General features: G+C 35.2%; 1 protein-coding gene across 1 annotated transcript in view; it reads left to right on the top strand.

The window, feature by feature from the left end:
- The window catches only part of ERBB4 (erb-b2 receptor tyrosine kinase 4), a 1,095,516-nt gene that overhangs the window by 915,536 nt on the left and 165,498 nt on the right, over nucleotides 1–14,482 (top strand). The window contains exon 21 of the mRNA XM_057744756.1: nucleotides 10,044–10,229. Coding sequence (XP_057600739.1) covers nucleotides 10,044–10,229 — 186 coding nt within the window. The remainder of the gene's footprint in view (nucleotides 1–10,043; nucleotides 10,230–14,482) is intronic.

Below are 14,482 nucleotides of genomic sequence, written 5' to 3' on the forward strand. Positions count from 1 at the left end.
CAAAGTGACCACTCACCCAGCAGCTGCAGCTTTTTTTCCAGACTCCTGGCCATGCCTTTGCTGCTCAATGATTTCACTCCCTTCAGATATAATTAGTTTAATGCAAATCTAAAAATAACTAACATCTTTAAGAGTCTACTAGGCACTGTGATAAACTCTTTGCCAATACTGTGTCATTTGGCTATTACATATATATGTTAATTTCTAAATGAATTAAAAGTATCTGTATCATTTAGGTTAGACTACTATAGTATATCCAAGCTAAAAAAAAGCTTGGCAGCAACATTAATTGTAAAAATATGTATAAAATCAAGGCAACAATGTTTAAATCTCACCTTTACCTTCCAGTAAATCGGTTTTTGTTGCCTAAAGCGTTGAATTGAGAAAGATTTTGAGTCCTCATCCAGTCCTTGCAGGAATACAGTAATTGTATTAGCTTCCTGTGGCTGCTGTAACAAACTACCACAGGCTCATTGACTTCACAGAAATATTATATCACATTTCTGGAAGCCAGACTTCTGAAATAAAGGTGTTGGTAGGGCCGCATGCCTTTCAGAAGCTCTAAAGAAAAATCTGTTCCTTGCCTCCTCCAGTGTCTGGTGGCTGCATATGTTCTTTGGGTTGTGGAAGCATCACTCTCATCTCTGACTCCTCTGGTATCTGCATCTAATCTCCCTCTGCCTTTCTCTTATAAGGATAGTTGTGATGACATTTAGGGCCCACCCAGAGAATCCAAGATGAGCTCCTTATCTCAGAATCCCTAACTTAATCGTATCTGTACAGACCCTTTTTGCAAGTAAGGTAACAGTCGTAGGTTCCTGGGTGTAAGATGTGGGTGATATTTGGGGATTCATTGTCAGTCCATCCCAATGATTGCTTAGCAGTCTCTGCCGTGGGCAAGGGGAAGGAGTGTTGGTATAGCACGCATGCCATTTTTTGCTCAGCAGTGAATTACTCTCTTATTTAAAAAATAAGTTTTAGATTTTGCGACTTGCCCAAATTTATTGCATCAGAAGAACCCCAACAGGAAACCCATGCTATATTAAGTTGAAATAATGGAAGAGAGTTTAGCAAAGTGGTTTTTATAAACGTATGGGCAGGGTTGAAGAACACCAGCATAGATTGCTGAAGTATCTCAAGACGAGTAACAGAACTGCTAAGCCTGAAGGAGCAAGAGGTCGTTTACCGCTGGGACTCTATGTAGAGGGCTGCAGGGAAGTGGGGGGGTGAGGGTCAAATACCAACTTCACTCTCTCCTCTCTTTCGTCTTCTGCTGCTTCTTTTTATTGTCTGAACGCAAATGAAACCAATACAGAGACAAGGTAGCCTGTTGTCATTCATTTGGGTCAGTTTTGCAGGGCACATGGCAAAGTGAAGAAGGATGGAAAATGGATCTGGAAAGGCAAAGAGAAATATGCAGGTTAATGCCACAGATCTCTAGTATCATAGCTGGGAGTATAATCTAACCTTCTTTATTACATAATGTACTGCAGTTTTCAACATATCACATTTAACTCAACAAATGTTTATTGAGTTCTTGCAAGGTTAAGGCTGTCAATGTAGCACTCCAAAAAATGCCAAGGATTTTTTCTTTTTTTTGTAAGTTATAGCAAAAACAGGCTGGAGTTAATGGAAAAATCAGCATTCTTTTTGCAGCAGCAATGTGAGTCTGAACTTAACTAGGCTTTGGGTTAAAAATACATGGAAGGATATAGATTTGAGCTACTTTGGAATAAATAGTAAATGGGACTCGGTACAATATTAGATATGGAGCGGAATGGAAAACATTAGAAAAGACAATGCCATATATGAATCCAAGGTTTAAAAACCAAATTAGAAAATGTTTCTGAAATTTACAAAATTAGTAAAGTTAGCAGACAAGCTTTTATGGAGAAATTTACTTTGTGTTTTAAATTTGAGATCCAATAGGTTACCTATATCAAAATGACCAGAATGCACTTGAAATATGAATTGATTCCTGGGATGAGGTAGGATGAGGGGGGGGATATAGTACAGATTCTGTTTATTTATTAATAAAACTGCATTGCTTTCTTACTATAAGCCATATGTTCTACAAGAATTTGATAATATTATCAGCTAATATTACTACTTTCAGAAATATCACTAGAGATGGTAGACATTTAACAAATAAGTCTAATGAAAATGGGATAGGTACTATGATAGGGGAAATATACATATATAAATAGCCATCAGCTTCTGCTTAGAGATGATGGTTGAAATTACAGGAGCTGAAAAGAAAGGTTGGGATATGGGCACAGCATAATCCTCATGTTTGGATATTTTGACAGATATTTTGGATATGATCATGATGGATTTTGCTTTCCATCTTTTAAATAGCAATGTTATGAAACCTGAAAAAACCACAGAATTGTGCAGTTGACTCCATATGTTTTTGATAACTCTCATATTTCTTAAAGTTGTAAGATATAAGGATGCAAGAGGTTACAGACGAAAGCAAAGAATATTAGGGACAAAGCCATGAGAGCATTTTCACATTTAAGGTATGGTAGGGAAAAGCAGGTGCCAATACCTGTAATAAGAATACTCAGAGAGACTGAAGGTTCAGGATAGAATAAAATGTCATCATCAATCACAGAGATTTTCAAAGAGAAGGGTGGTCAGGGAGGTAAAAGCATGCAGAAACTCAGGAAAATGTGAAGAATGAGGGAATAACCTGTTGACTAGTGATAAAGAGGTTACTGGTGACTTTTTCAAGAGTGCTTTGAATAGTTAGAATGCAGGAAAGTTGCAGATAAACTAGAGCCCTAAGGAGTGAAGGACTATAAAATGAAGAAATAGCCAATGAGAACAGCAGATATTCTCAAAGTAGAGAAATGGCAAAATTGAAGGAACTTTCATTTTTAGAATATAGGACATCTAAATATACTTGTGGGTACAGTGAATGTGCCAATATGGAGTCATAAGGAAATAAACAAAGGTAAAATGATTCAAGGGAACAACAATGGAAAGATGTCAAGAGTATATTTTACAGAGTAAATATTGTAAAAGGTAGAAAGTGTTGTTTTGTTTTGTTTTGTTTTCCTGCTCCGAGATACAGGTCATAATAAGTGTCATAAAGAGTGAATAAGAAATTAAAAACTAAAACAGAGGGCTATTTTTGGAGAATCAAGTCAGAAGATTTGACAAATTTCCATGAATGCATGCTTTTCTCTAACAATTGAAAGTTTGAGAATTCAAATGATGGGAGTTGCCTTTAGCTAAGACGTGTCAAAATGGGAATATCAGGGGGAAAAATTATAGGATGATGGTAAATGCTTTATTATAATAGTTAACATTGGAGTTCAGGCTAAGAGAGAGTGGTAAGTGAAGCAGAACAGAAAACAGGCATTAAAAAATTAAATTACTAAAAATAAATCCAGTCTTCTTTCCATGACTGTGAGGGCTTTCATGATCTGGCCCCTACTTACATTTCCAGTCTTATCTCATGCCATTGCAGCCCTTGCTAAACTCCAGATGTAGGTCTTCTCAGAGCTTCCAAAATTTGCCAAGCTCTTAGTCTGTTTCCTCATATTTGTCTATCTGGCTTCTCATAATTCAGATCTCAGGGCACATGTTTGACTACCCTTATTTAAAATAGCTCTGCCACCACCATTTTATTATCTATTGCAATACTCTATTTTCTTCCTAACCCTTAATGCAATTTCTACTTATTCAACATCTGTTTCATGTTTATTTGGTTTTCCTGTATATTGATTGCCTCTCCCAGTAGAATAAAGCTTCATGAGGATAGAGAAGCTTCAATCACAGCACTAGGCACATAGCAGGTCCCCAATAAATATTTTAAGTGAATAAATGCATACCAAAGGAATAGGAAAATGTAATAAAGACGGAGGGAAATTCAGTATAACTAGGGGAAGGTAGAAAACACAGTCAGAAAGTAAAATTCTACCTTGTATAAAATTATTCACCAAGTTCTTAAATTGGGTGGCCCTGTTAAGTAATATCTAAATCTAAGATTCAGCCAGCAAATGGGTGAATGATGGAGAACAGAGATGGAAAACTGCTGACTCCAAAAGTTAGAAGGATCCTGATTTGATTGTTCAAGTTCACAAAAATGATACCAAGGATTGGAAAGGAGTGTCACTGAGCAATACAGACACACTTAAACTGATGGCATATTAATTCAGTCTAATTACTGCTCACCTACTTGCACTAGTAAATTATTATTTATTCTAGACATGAGGGAACAGATGCAGATTTCATTTATTTTATTATCTGGGTACCATCTGCAGCAAAACAGATTTGTAAAACACTATTATGGACCAATAATTTTATCTCATTTTTCATCACTGCCATCACCATTATCTTCTTTGTTCTCTTCATCACCATCGCCCCCTCTGTCTTTAGGAGAAGCATTTGTTTTAAGCATTCACAAATCTGCTGGTTGTTGCATTAAGCACAATTTTATATGCCTATGTTAATTGTTTATCCTTTCCTTTTCTCTGTCCCCCTTTTTTATCTTCCTTATCCCTGATGCAATGAGATTTTCCCCATTTTCAGCTGGAGGGTATTGAATTAATGGTCCATAGACATAATGAAACAGTGAAAGTTTGGCTGAAGTTAACATTTTTCAAAAACAGAATAGCCCATAAGTTTTCAATGACCATATGTTTTTTTTTTTTCTTTTTGTGAAACTATTAACCAATATGAGTGAGAAAACAAGTTTAAGTGGCAAGGTATAAATATCTGAAGGCTGGGCAAAATGATGCCTTAGTGTGACAAACAGTATTGCTCACTTTTATTATTGTACAGAAATGTCTTTCCTTCAGAATGAAATAGAGATACAAATAGCATAGGCTAGAGAATAATGGCACACATGCTTCAGAGCTTTTTATCTATTCCCTGGTCATCCCTTGATAGTTTAAAAAAATGTACTTACTCAAACCAGAACTCGTAAAGAAAAATGTTCCTGCTTTAGAGTTTTCAGTGTAACACCTGTTACATCCTTCCTTCTGTCCAATGAGAAAACTATTCAATTCACCTACAGGAAAAAATTTGTAAAGCAAAAGGGAAAACAAACACAGAAAATAATTTCATTTCTGGAAAAATAGATAATGCACCTGTCAACTTGTATGTATTCCAGTGGCCTTCGGTGACATTGTCTAGTGACAGCAGCAAAGATTCCAAAATTGCTTCCATAGACCCCACACAGAGATAGGTAACAGAGGACATTATTAATTTTACCACAGAGTAATTTATTGAAACCCAACACTCCATTATTAAAATATTGGATTTTTTTCCTTTTCCATCCCACTCATCACTCTAAATGAATCCACATTCTCTTCTCTTTATTTCTTCCCCTATCCCCCAAAAATGCCATCTGCTATTTCCTTTATGAAAAAAATAAAACCTACAATTAGTGTCGTGTTCATCTTTTCTTTCTCAAAAAAAGAGAACTATTATGCAAATACTCTGCAATTTGGTTTCGAATACTCTTTGTAGTGTGATGAGCAATTTTCCTTAATACAACCCCAGCTTTTTTGCCAGGACTTACTAATAGATTTTTTAAAAGAGAACTTTCATGCAACTTTTTTACACTCTTCTGATGTAAACTTTTCACATGCATATTTAGAATGGATATATCATTACTCCTTGAATTGTAAAAGAAAAAAAAATTGTTTATGTATTTCATCGTGAAAAAGAAGGCCTGAAATAACCTTAAAATCTTTCTTGTACCTTAAATTTCACCATGTGCTGTATTTTAGGAAATGGCTTGTAACAAATAATACTCACAGGAAATCAGAAAAATATATTTTCTTTGGCATTTTCTGAAAGCATATTGTAAGTGATGGCAGTTTACCTGTAGGTGCAAATTTGCCGTTTGAGTTGTTCCTCAGGAACTGAAGTATCAACATAATTTCACCGAGTTCATTCAGGTGTGGCTAAAGTCAGGTGTTTGGCACCGTCTTTTTGTTAACAAGATAAGCATCTACAGTTCTAAGTGCTGATAAAACTGAAATTTTAAAATTGCAGTATTTTTACTGTCCTAAGAAATAGCACTGTGCTAAGAATCAGAACACCTGAGTCTTAACACTGATCCTGCTGCTGACTCATCATATGACCTGGGGCAGTAATTCTGCTCAGCCTTGGTTTGCTTATGTTACAGTCAGAGTAGCTGCCTCCTTGGACTGCTTCCTAGAGTTACAATGAGGATCAAACCTGTTGCATGCTACTTCCTTTACAGTGGATAAATGGATGATAGAGACATACATTTGATGAAGATGTTCTAGAGGTTCTCAAAGTTCTATATTTCCTACAGTAGCTTCACCTGGGGAGCTGGCTACAAATGTAGATTCTTGATTCACTTCTAGAGCTGATTATCTGGGAGTGGGGCTTGGACAGCTGCCCTTATAATGATAAACCTAGGTCACTTTGATGGACATGAAAGACTAGAGCCACCAGAAGAGAAATAGAGAGAATGCAATTAGCATACATTTAATTTAATCAGATATGTAATATTTAATATCTAATTAAATATCTAGTTTGGTACTTGATTGAGTTAGATACTTAACTATGTTTTGCTTATTTGTTGGTGTCTATGCATGTATTTATATGTGTGCATGTCATAATTCAGTGAAGAAACCCTCTGGTTTACACTTTTAATATTAATGTTAATTACTATTTAATTAATTAATAAAATACTAGATTAAATAATAGATAATGTAACTTGGCTAACATTTCTATTTGTACTCTCCTTATAATTACATTAGTTTACTTTATTTCAACTGTTGACTGAAATATACAGGAAATGTTTCCACCTTATGGATCCAAATAGAGCCATATTAGTAGCAATAACTCACATTTCTGGCTTTACTGATTGTGCAAAAACTCCAACTTTAATGGAAGTCTTCCCAAATAGTTTGGGAAGGGCTGCATGTCTCAGATGAGCTTACAAACCAGTCTCCCAGTTGCAGTCATCCTGTGGTATCTACAGTGTCCTTTCACATCAGGTCTGGTCTCCATGTGGAGCTTCTCTTCTCTATGAGCCACTGAGAGGTCTACCTTGGCACCACTGACTGGTACCACCTGAGGATGCCGCTGTCCTTGCTGGAGGTGGTGCCTCTCAGTGGCTCCTGGGCTGCCAGTCCTCCAGGTGTTGTATGGTGGTGGGTTCAGCAAGGAGGCAAAGAAACTGGTGCTCTCCCTTGTTCTCTGCCTTATCTGCTTGCCTGGGACTGCTGGAGAAGGAAGAATTGGAGGACTTGAAGCTACTTGGAAGCCACCTGAAAAACAATGTCAGCTTCTGCCCACAAAAGACTAAAAAATAAAGTCTTTTGAGTTAGGCTGAAATCCCTTTACCAGCTTATTTCTTCTATTTGGCCTCATATCTCTCCTTTCCCCAGACTTGTGTTCATACGGCCCCACTCTTCTTTCTTCAAAAAATAAAATGCTGTATTTCATGTAAGACCCTGGCTGGATCCAATAAAATCCATATACTCCATCAGACTTACCCCGTAATTATGAATAATCTTTAGACTCAGCTGAGCTCAACACTACTGACACAGTAGTGGAAGTTAAAAGTGAATAATGTCTTCCCAAATAGCTTTAAGATAGTAATAAAAGTCAAATGCTTCTATAAGACTAGTAATGGTGAAAGACAGCAGTCTCCAGTGACCCTCTTGTGCCTTCCCCATCCCCATTTTCCATTGCCCAAAGTAATCACTTTCAATTTTTCAGCAATTTCTTTTTTTACTTAACTCTATATCTAAATAATATGCTTATACTGTCAACTCGATTTTTCAGTTTTATGCGTCATATACTAACTTTTTGCTGTGAACAACAGGAATGTACCTTCACTTTTTCCCCATTGTCACCCTGTAGAAATATATCTCTCTTTCCTTCATTTTCCAATATAGTCATATGATGTTTGCTTATATTAATGTTTCATGTTTATGTTGTTATGCTTATATAACTACTCCCAGCTGTGCTTTATAGTAAATGTTTTCTTATGTATATCTAGTTTTTACCTCAAATTCATTTCTTTATTTTGCTTTTGCTTAGTTTTCTGTGTATCTAACACTAATTTTACCTTCAAATTCTGATAGAAAAACATATATACTCTTAATGTATCTTAAACTCATTAAGTTTTATATCCATTCCATCTTCTTACATCATCTTTTTCAGAGCAAAATGTCCTACTCCAGTCTGGACTAGCTACTATATCAGGCACCTGTACAGCTTTTATTCTGGAGTATCCCTTCACTGTCATTTCCTTGTTTTCTCAACTGAATATACTTTTATTTTAACCTCCGTCCACCTTTTATTAAATGAGCATATCTAACAGAGAAAGGAAACATGTGAGATAATCTTTTTTAAGAACAGATGTGTGTATGTCATCACTTGGTTCATATTTTGCTGGATGTAGAATTTGAGGTTTAAACAAAACTTTCAGAATTTTGAAGTCACAGCTCCATCTGGGCAAAGCAACTGGAGGGTGGCCCCGATTTTCACCATATATAAATTTACATGATCCTACTAATTTCACCAGAGTACTTATCTTTCCATTGCTTGATATTCATAGTCCACAATCCCTTTGGTTTAGCCTCTCCTAAGGGTGAAGGGGAGAAGGAGATTCGTAGTCGAAGTGCTTCCTAAATGGACTTGGAAACAATCCTGAAGTCAGTCCCTCCTGCTCCATTTATGTACAGCAGTTTGTGGTGTAACACTACTGAGCCTTTGGTGTGTACATCAGTGGTGTAAACTGGATTTTTTTTTCCTTCAGTTTCTGCCCTGCTAAGTTAGGCTTCAGGTTTCTTATGTTTGCTAAGTCAGTTACTACTAGTAAGTCAGTTACTACTAGTAAGTCAGTTACTACTAGTAAGCCACTTCCTACTTTTAGTGTTCCATCCTCATTGCCTCTTCTCGTGAATGTTGTTTTCTGGCATTTTATTAATTACTTTATTGTTAAAACGGTGGAATCGAGAGGAAATGGAAGTAAATGTGTGTATCAGTCTGCCACACCGTCTTAAAGAGAAGCTCAATATAGCTTCTGTCCTCAGTTGTTTGTTTGAAAATGTTCAAAGCTATAAAAATTATTTGAGAAGCATGTAGGTAAACTGATAATAAATTGCCGTATATGTGTCACCCACTGTGTGTGTGTGTGTGTGTGTGTGTGTGTGTGTAAGGTCATATCAGTTTCAAATTGGAGTAAAGACACTTGAAATAACTTTTGATTGAAGGCTAACTTTAGGATGCACTAAATAGCCATCATATGTCCACACTTTATCTCCATTAAGCAAAGCTGCCTTTATGATTATGAAAAAGAAGTTAGAACTGTTTCCTCATGTCATGAAATGACAAAATTGGAGTAGACGAATTTTTACAACCTCATCTAGTCTCAAATGTTATGGTTCTATGAATACGACAGCACTTATAAAATTTTGAAAATGAAATAAATTTGAGTAAAAGCAAAGTTATGGAGCAAAATGTCTTCCTAAATGTTATTTTTTCCGCATAAATTCACAATAGGCATATTGTTTGTAATTGTTTATATTGATATTTATAATTTATAAATTACACCTGTGTATGCTGTCTGAATCCACACTAATAATGAATGAGTTAACTTTGAATCACCTTGTTTGTCACTTTGAGCCACCTTATGCAAATAACTGCATTTGTATAGATTACTGGATTCTAGAACCAAAGATCAAAGGTTAAAAATCTACGGTATAGGTTAGGATTGAATTTCAACTTGGCAGTAAATAAAATCTAATATTTTTCATATTACAAAAGAGAAAATACTGCTATTAATTTTATATGCAGTTATTCCATAACATTTCCCATTCTAATAAAGGTATAGTTTATTTTTCATTTAATTTCACTTGAGTTTAAAATCACTTTAGGAATATAATAGCTACAATAATGTCTTTTCACTTCTAATTGACTCCATTGAGTGAGAGTACATTTTCAAAATCATTATCAACATCATTAGTACAGTGCAAGTAACTATAATGGTAAAGAACTTTGAGTTTAAATAATGGTGTTACATTTTTTTCTTTTAGGAAGCTCTGATCATGGCAAGTATGGACCACCCACACTTGGTCCGGTTATTGGGTGTGTGTTTGAGCCCAACCATTCAGCTGGTTACACAGCTTATGCCCCATGGCTGCCTGTTGGATTATGTCCATGAACACAAGGATAACATTGGATCACAGCTGTTGCTTAATTGGTGTGTCCAGATAGCTAAGGTAAGTGCCCACACTTCTGCCTTTACATCTCCTAATCTAGAACAGTTTGGGTAGTCAATCTACTGAAATAAAATACATTATATTTGCTATACTGAAAGATATGTTATAGGGAGGTATTTACATTCAAACCACTGTGCTGTTTGTGTTATATTGACCAGAAGCCAAAACAAAAAACTTACTGGTCAGGAGGAAAAATTGTTATACTGGATTTGCTTTTTTCGTTTGTTGTTGTTGTTTGGATATAGTTTAGTTAACAAACAAAATTCAAGAAAGAAAAGATTGAAGGTTTGAATTGTTCGATTTTTAGATGAAGATTTTATTAGCATAGCGTGTATGTTCAATTCTCAGAATTACAAAGGATCAGATTCTAAATATTTTCCTAGACATTTTGAAAGCTCTTCATTGGTCTTTAATGGTTCTTTTGTTGTTGGTGGTGGTGGTGTTGTTTCTGTTTTTTTGGGGGGGATTGTTTGTTTTTTGTTTTGTATGTCTGGCACAAGGTCTTAGGCATAAAACGTATGTGAGGAAAGTAGTGTGGATTTCAGTACTGGGGGTGATGGAAGGAGATGGTTTTATGTGAACTAGAAAACATTTACTCCCCTCTTGGGGACTATGGATTTTTCCACCAGAGTTATCGGATCTTCAAAACTTTCAGGAGGGGCCAGAATTCTGGATTTTTCTCTAAATTTAAACCTTGGCTTAAACTTTTGAAGCACTCTGGGAGCCAAACAAAGCTTTCGTATCCTGTAGTCCAGCAGTTTGCAACTTTGGTGCACATATTTTAAGTTCAAAGAAACCATTTAAGATTATCTATACCAAGAATATTTCTTGAAAATGTTCTCTAAGATAAATAAATCTGAGATGAGTTTTAATTCACTATGTCGACTCTTATTTACATCAAAATATGACCTGATGTTCTATAAATTTACAGATCTGATCATTTTAGCATTTGTATAATATAAATGCCAAGAATGTTAATCCAATATTTTTAGTCTATTTTTTTTTTACAATCTAAGAATGAATAAAAATACATCACCCGAAGCAGAAATCTGAGATAATTCTTAAAATGCAAAACCAAAAAATTATTTGAGGGAAAAGCTCAGTTTAGTTTTCTGTACCATAAATCTCAATATAGTTTCCTTATAGACCATGTGTTACAATTTTGTGAATATTACATGACAAACTCACAACTGAGAGGATTCTTTATGGTAATGAAGTTTGAAATATCACTCTTCAAAAACTGATTTACTTATCTAAGAACTTCTATAATTTATAAGGTGAACTAAATATGCAATAGAAATTCTCAAATCATCCTAGCACTATAAATGAAAACAAAACTGTTTGGAATTTCTTAGCTCTTCTCTATATTTCCTCCAGCCTTCTCCATAATTTAGGTTTTGTCCTTAGGGATTCATGTCATTAATATATCACTTATGCAAGACTGTACACTCTAATAATAGAAACTACTTTGAGTTCCCTGAATAATCACACTGTTTTAAACCTTTTTGCCTTTGCAAATGACATTCCCTCTGTTTTGAAATCTTTTCTCATAGCTTCTTGATTCACATAACATGATCTTTTTCATCCATCAACACTGATTGGGCTTCCTCCCCTTGTGAAGTCAACCTCTTTTCTCTGTAAACAGTAACTTCCTTCTTTTCTGTGTTAGTTTGGTCATTGGAATATCGAACACAGTTGTATTATGTAAATGTTATACCACGTGTTTATATAATTCTCTGTATGGCGTATTTATTTAGTCATTAATCTTTTAATAAATATGTGTGGACACCTACCGTGTGTCAGGGTGCTATGCAGACTGAAGTGTCTCTGTACACCCTCACTGTAGGAACGAACGTTCAACAAATAAAACAACTGGGTATAGGATTAAGCACTTTCGGTTTAGATTTTGAAGAAAAATAATTAAGGGGAGACTTAAGGGCATACCCCACAGAGTCCCGAGGGAGACCTTGGCTATGGGAAAAAATTTAGGCAGAGGGAAGATCACAACAGAGCCCTATATATATGGTGACCATGTAATCTGTCATCCAGATGAACAAGTTTAGGACTGAAAGGAGGCTCTGTTACTAGATGCCGAGACAACAGGCACACAAATCTGCTAAACAGAGCAGGGTATGTGGTAACACTGTGTAGCCTGAGAAATTTGGATTTCATTATAAATGCAGTGGATATTGAAGTATTTTGCCCTGGAAGTGATATAATCTAATTTATTTTCTAAAGAGATCATGCCAGTTTATGTATGGAGATTAGATTTAGACAATGCAACAATGGAAATAAAGGTAACAGTTAGAAGTCTGGGGGTAATGAAAATAAGGAGAAGTGAATGGAATTAAGATACATTTTTGAGATGAATTTAGGTATTTGATTATTGATTACTGGGTGATGAGGAAGGGAGATATGGTGGTGCTGTTGTCTGAGGTGTAGAAGGCTAGTTCAGTTCCAGAAATGGCAAATTGAAAGATTTATTGAACATAAACATGGCACTATCAATTTGGTAGTTGAATTTGGTCAGGACTGTAAATATGGATTTCAGAGTTATAAATATTCAAATATATGGGAGGATATGAGAGTGCCTAGTAGTTACTGATTTGGTCCGATTCATATTTTTTCTCAGAACCTAAAACTGGGTGTTACATATATGTAGCTATTCAATATATATTTAATAAATATTTTTAATTCATAAAGAAAATGAAAAAAAAATCTACCCTTAAGGAGGGAGTCCTTCCTTTATCTTGTTTTCCTACCTTGGGGGCAGAATTGTGTATTGGAAACAGCATTAGAGTCAAAAGTACGCTGGTGCCTGCTTTTTGGTTTTGTGAATTTGAGTAAATTATTCAACCTTTTTGAATTTTTGTTTCTCAGTGTATTAATGGAGGTAATAATTATCACATTTTTCTTCATCTACAAAATGAGTATAACACTATCTACCTGTAATAGGCTAAAAAACAGTCCCCTGCCTTCAAAGATGTTATGTCCTATCCCCAGCTTCTGTGAACATGTTAATTTACATGATAAAAGGCATTGTGCTGATGTGATTCAATTAAAGATCTTGAGATGGGGAGATTATCCTGAATCATCCAAGTAGGCCAGTGTAATCTGAGGATGCACATAAGTGGGAGGCAGAAGGATCAGAGTAAGAGAGAGAAGACAAAAATGGAAGCAGAGTTGGAGTGATATGCTTTGAAGATCGAGAAAGGGGGCCACAAGCTGAAGCTAGAAAAGATAGGGAAACAAGTTTTCACCTTGAATCTCCAAAAGGAAAGCAGGCCTACCAACACCTTGATTTTAGTCCAGTTTAGAAACTGATTTTTGACTTCTGATGTCCAGAGCGGAAAGAAAATAAATTTGTATTCTTTTAAGCCACTACATTTGTGGTAATGAGTTATAGCAATAGAAAGCCAATAAACTTCCTCATAGTGATTTGCAAAGATTAAATAACATAGCTCATGTAAAGTCCCTGGCTCAATTCCTAGAACATGGAGTATTTAAAAACAATCTTCTTTTATTAGCTATAGATCGAAAGCCTTGAAACAAAGAACTGTTTCAGAAATGTCTGTAAGATATGAGTAATTTGGTCTGAGTCAACACAAGCATTTTGCGAATACCTATTTCAGTAACCTAGTGGCTTCTTTTGGTTTGCTTCCAATTCTCACCAAGAGAGAATTTATTAAAATGAGATATCATCATCATAATTACTCCAATACCCACTTTCGTTTTGGCTGCATCCTTTTTTTTTTTTAATTGACAAAGTGGTAGGAGTGGGGGACGGAGTATGATGCTGTAAAAATAACCAATTTACATTTGTGTTATACCTGTGTAGAGTGTAAAAGTAAGTAGAATAAATAATAATTATGACTAGCATCAAGCACTTAGTCTGTGTAAGCCGCCACTCTGTATATTTTATTCAGTAATTAATTTTTCTCATCACAAACCTGTGAGGTAACTAATCGTTAGTATGTTCATTACACAGATAAATAGAGTCACAGAGAATTTAAATTAAATTATTGATTAAATTCATGATTAAATTCACATGATTAAATTCACACAGTGAGTAAGTAGATATTAGAACCACTAATCTATGTTTTTCTATATGAGGAAGAAAATATTTTTAAAAATTTCATCCATATGCCAAGTTTTCCTTCCATTCTTCTGTTGGTACATCATTCTACAACATTTTATATAATAAAAACACAAATTTAAACACCAAAATTGCTTTTTATCATCAGCCATTTTCG

The sequence above is a fragment of the Hippopotamus amphibius genome, chromosome 8, assembly GCF_030028045.1.
Source record: "Hippopotamus amphibius kiboko isolate mHipAmp2 chromosome 8, mHipAmp2.hap2, whole genome shotgun sequence".
NCBI lineage: Eukaryota > Metazoa > Chordata > Mammalia > Artiodactyla > Hippopotamidae > Hippopotamus > Hippopotamus amphibius.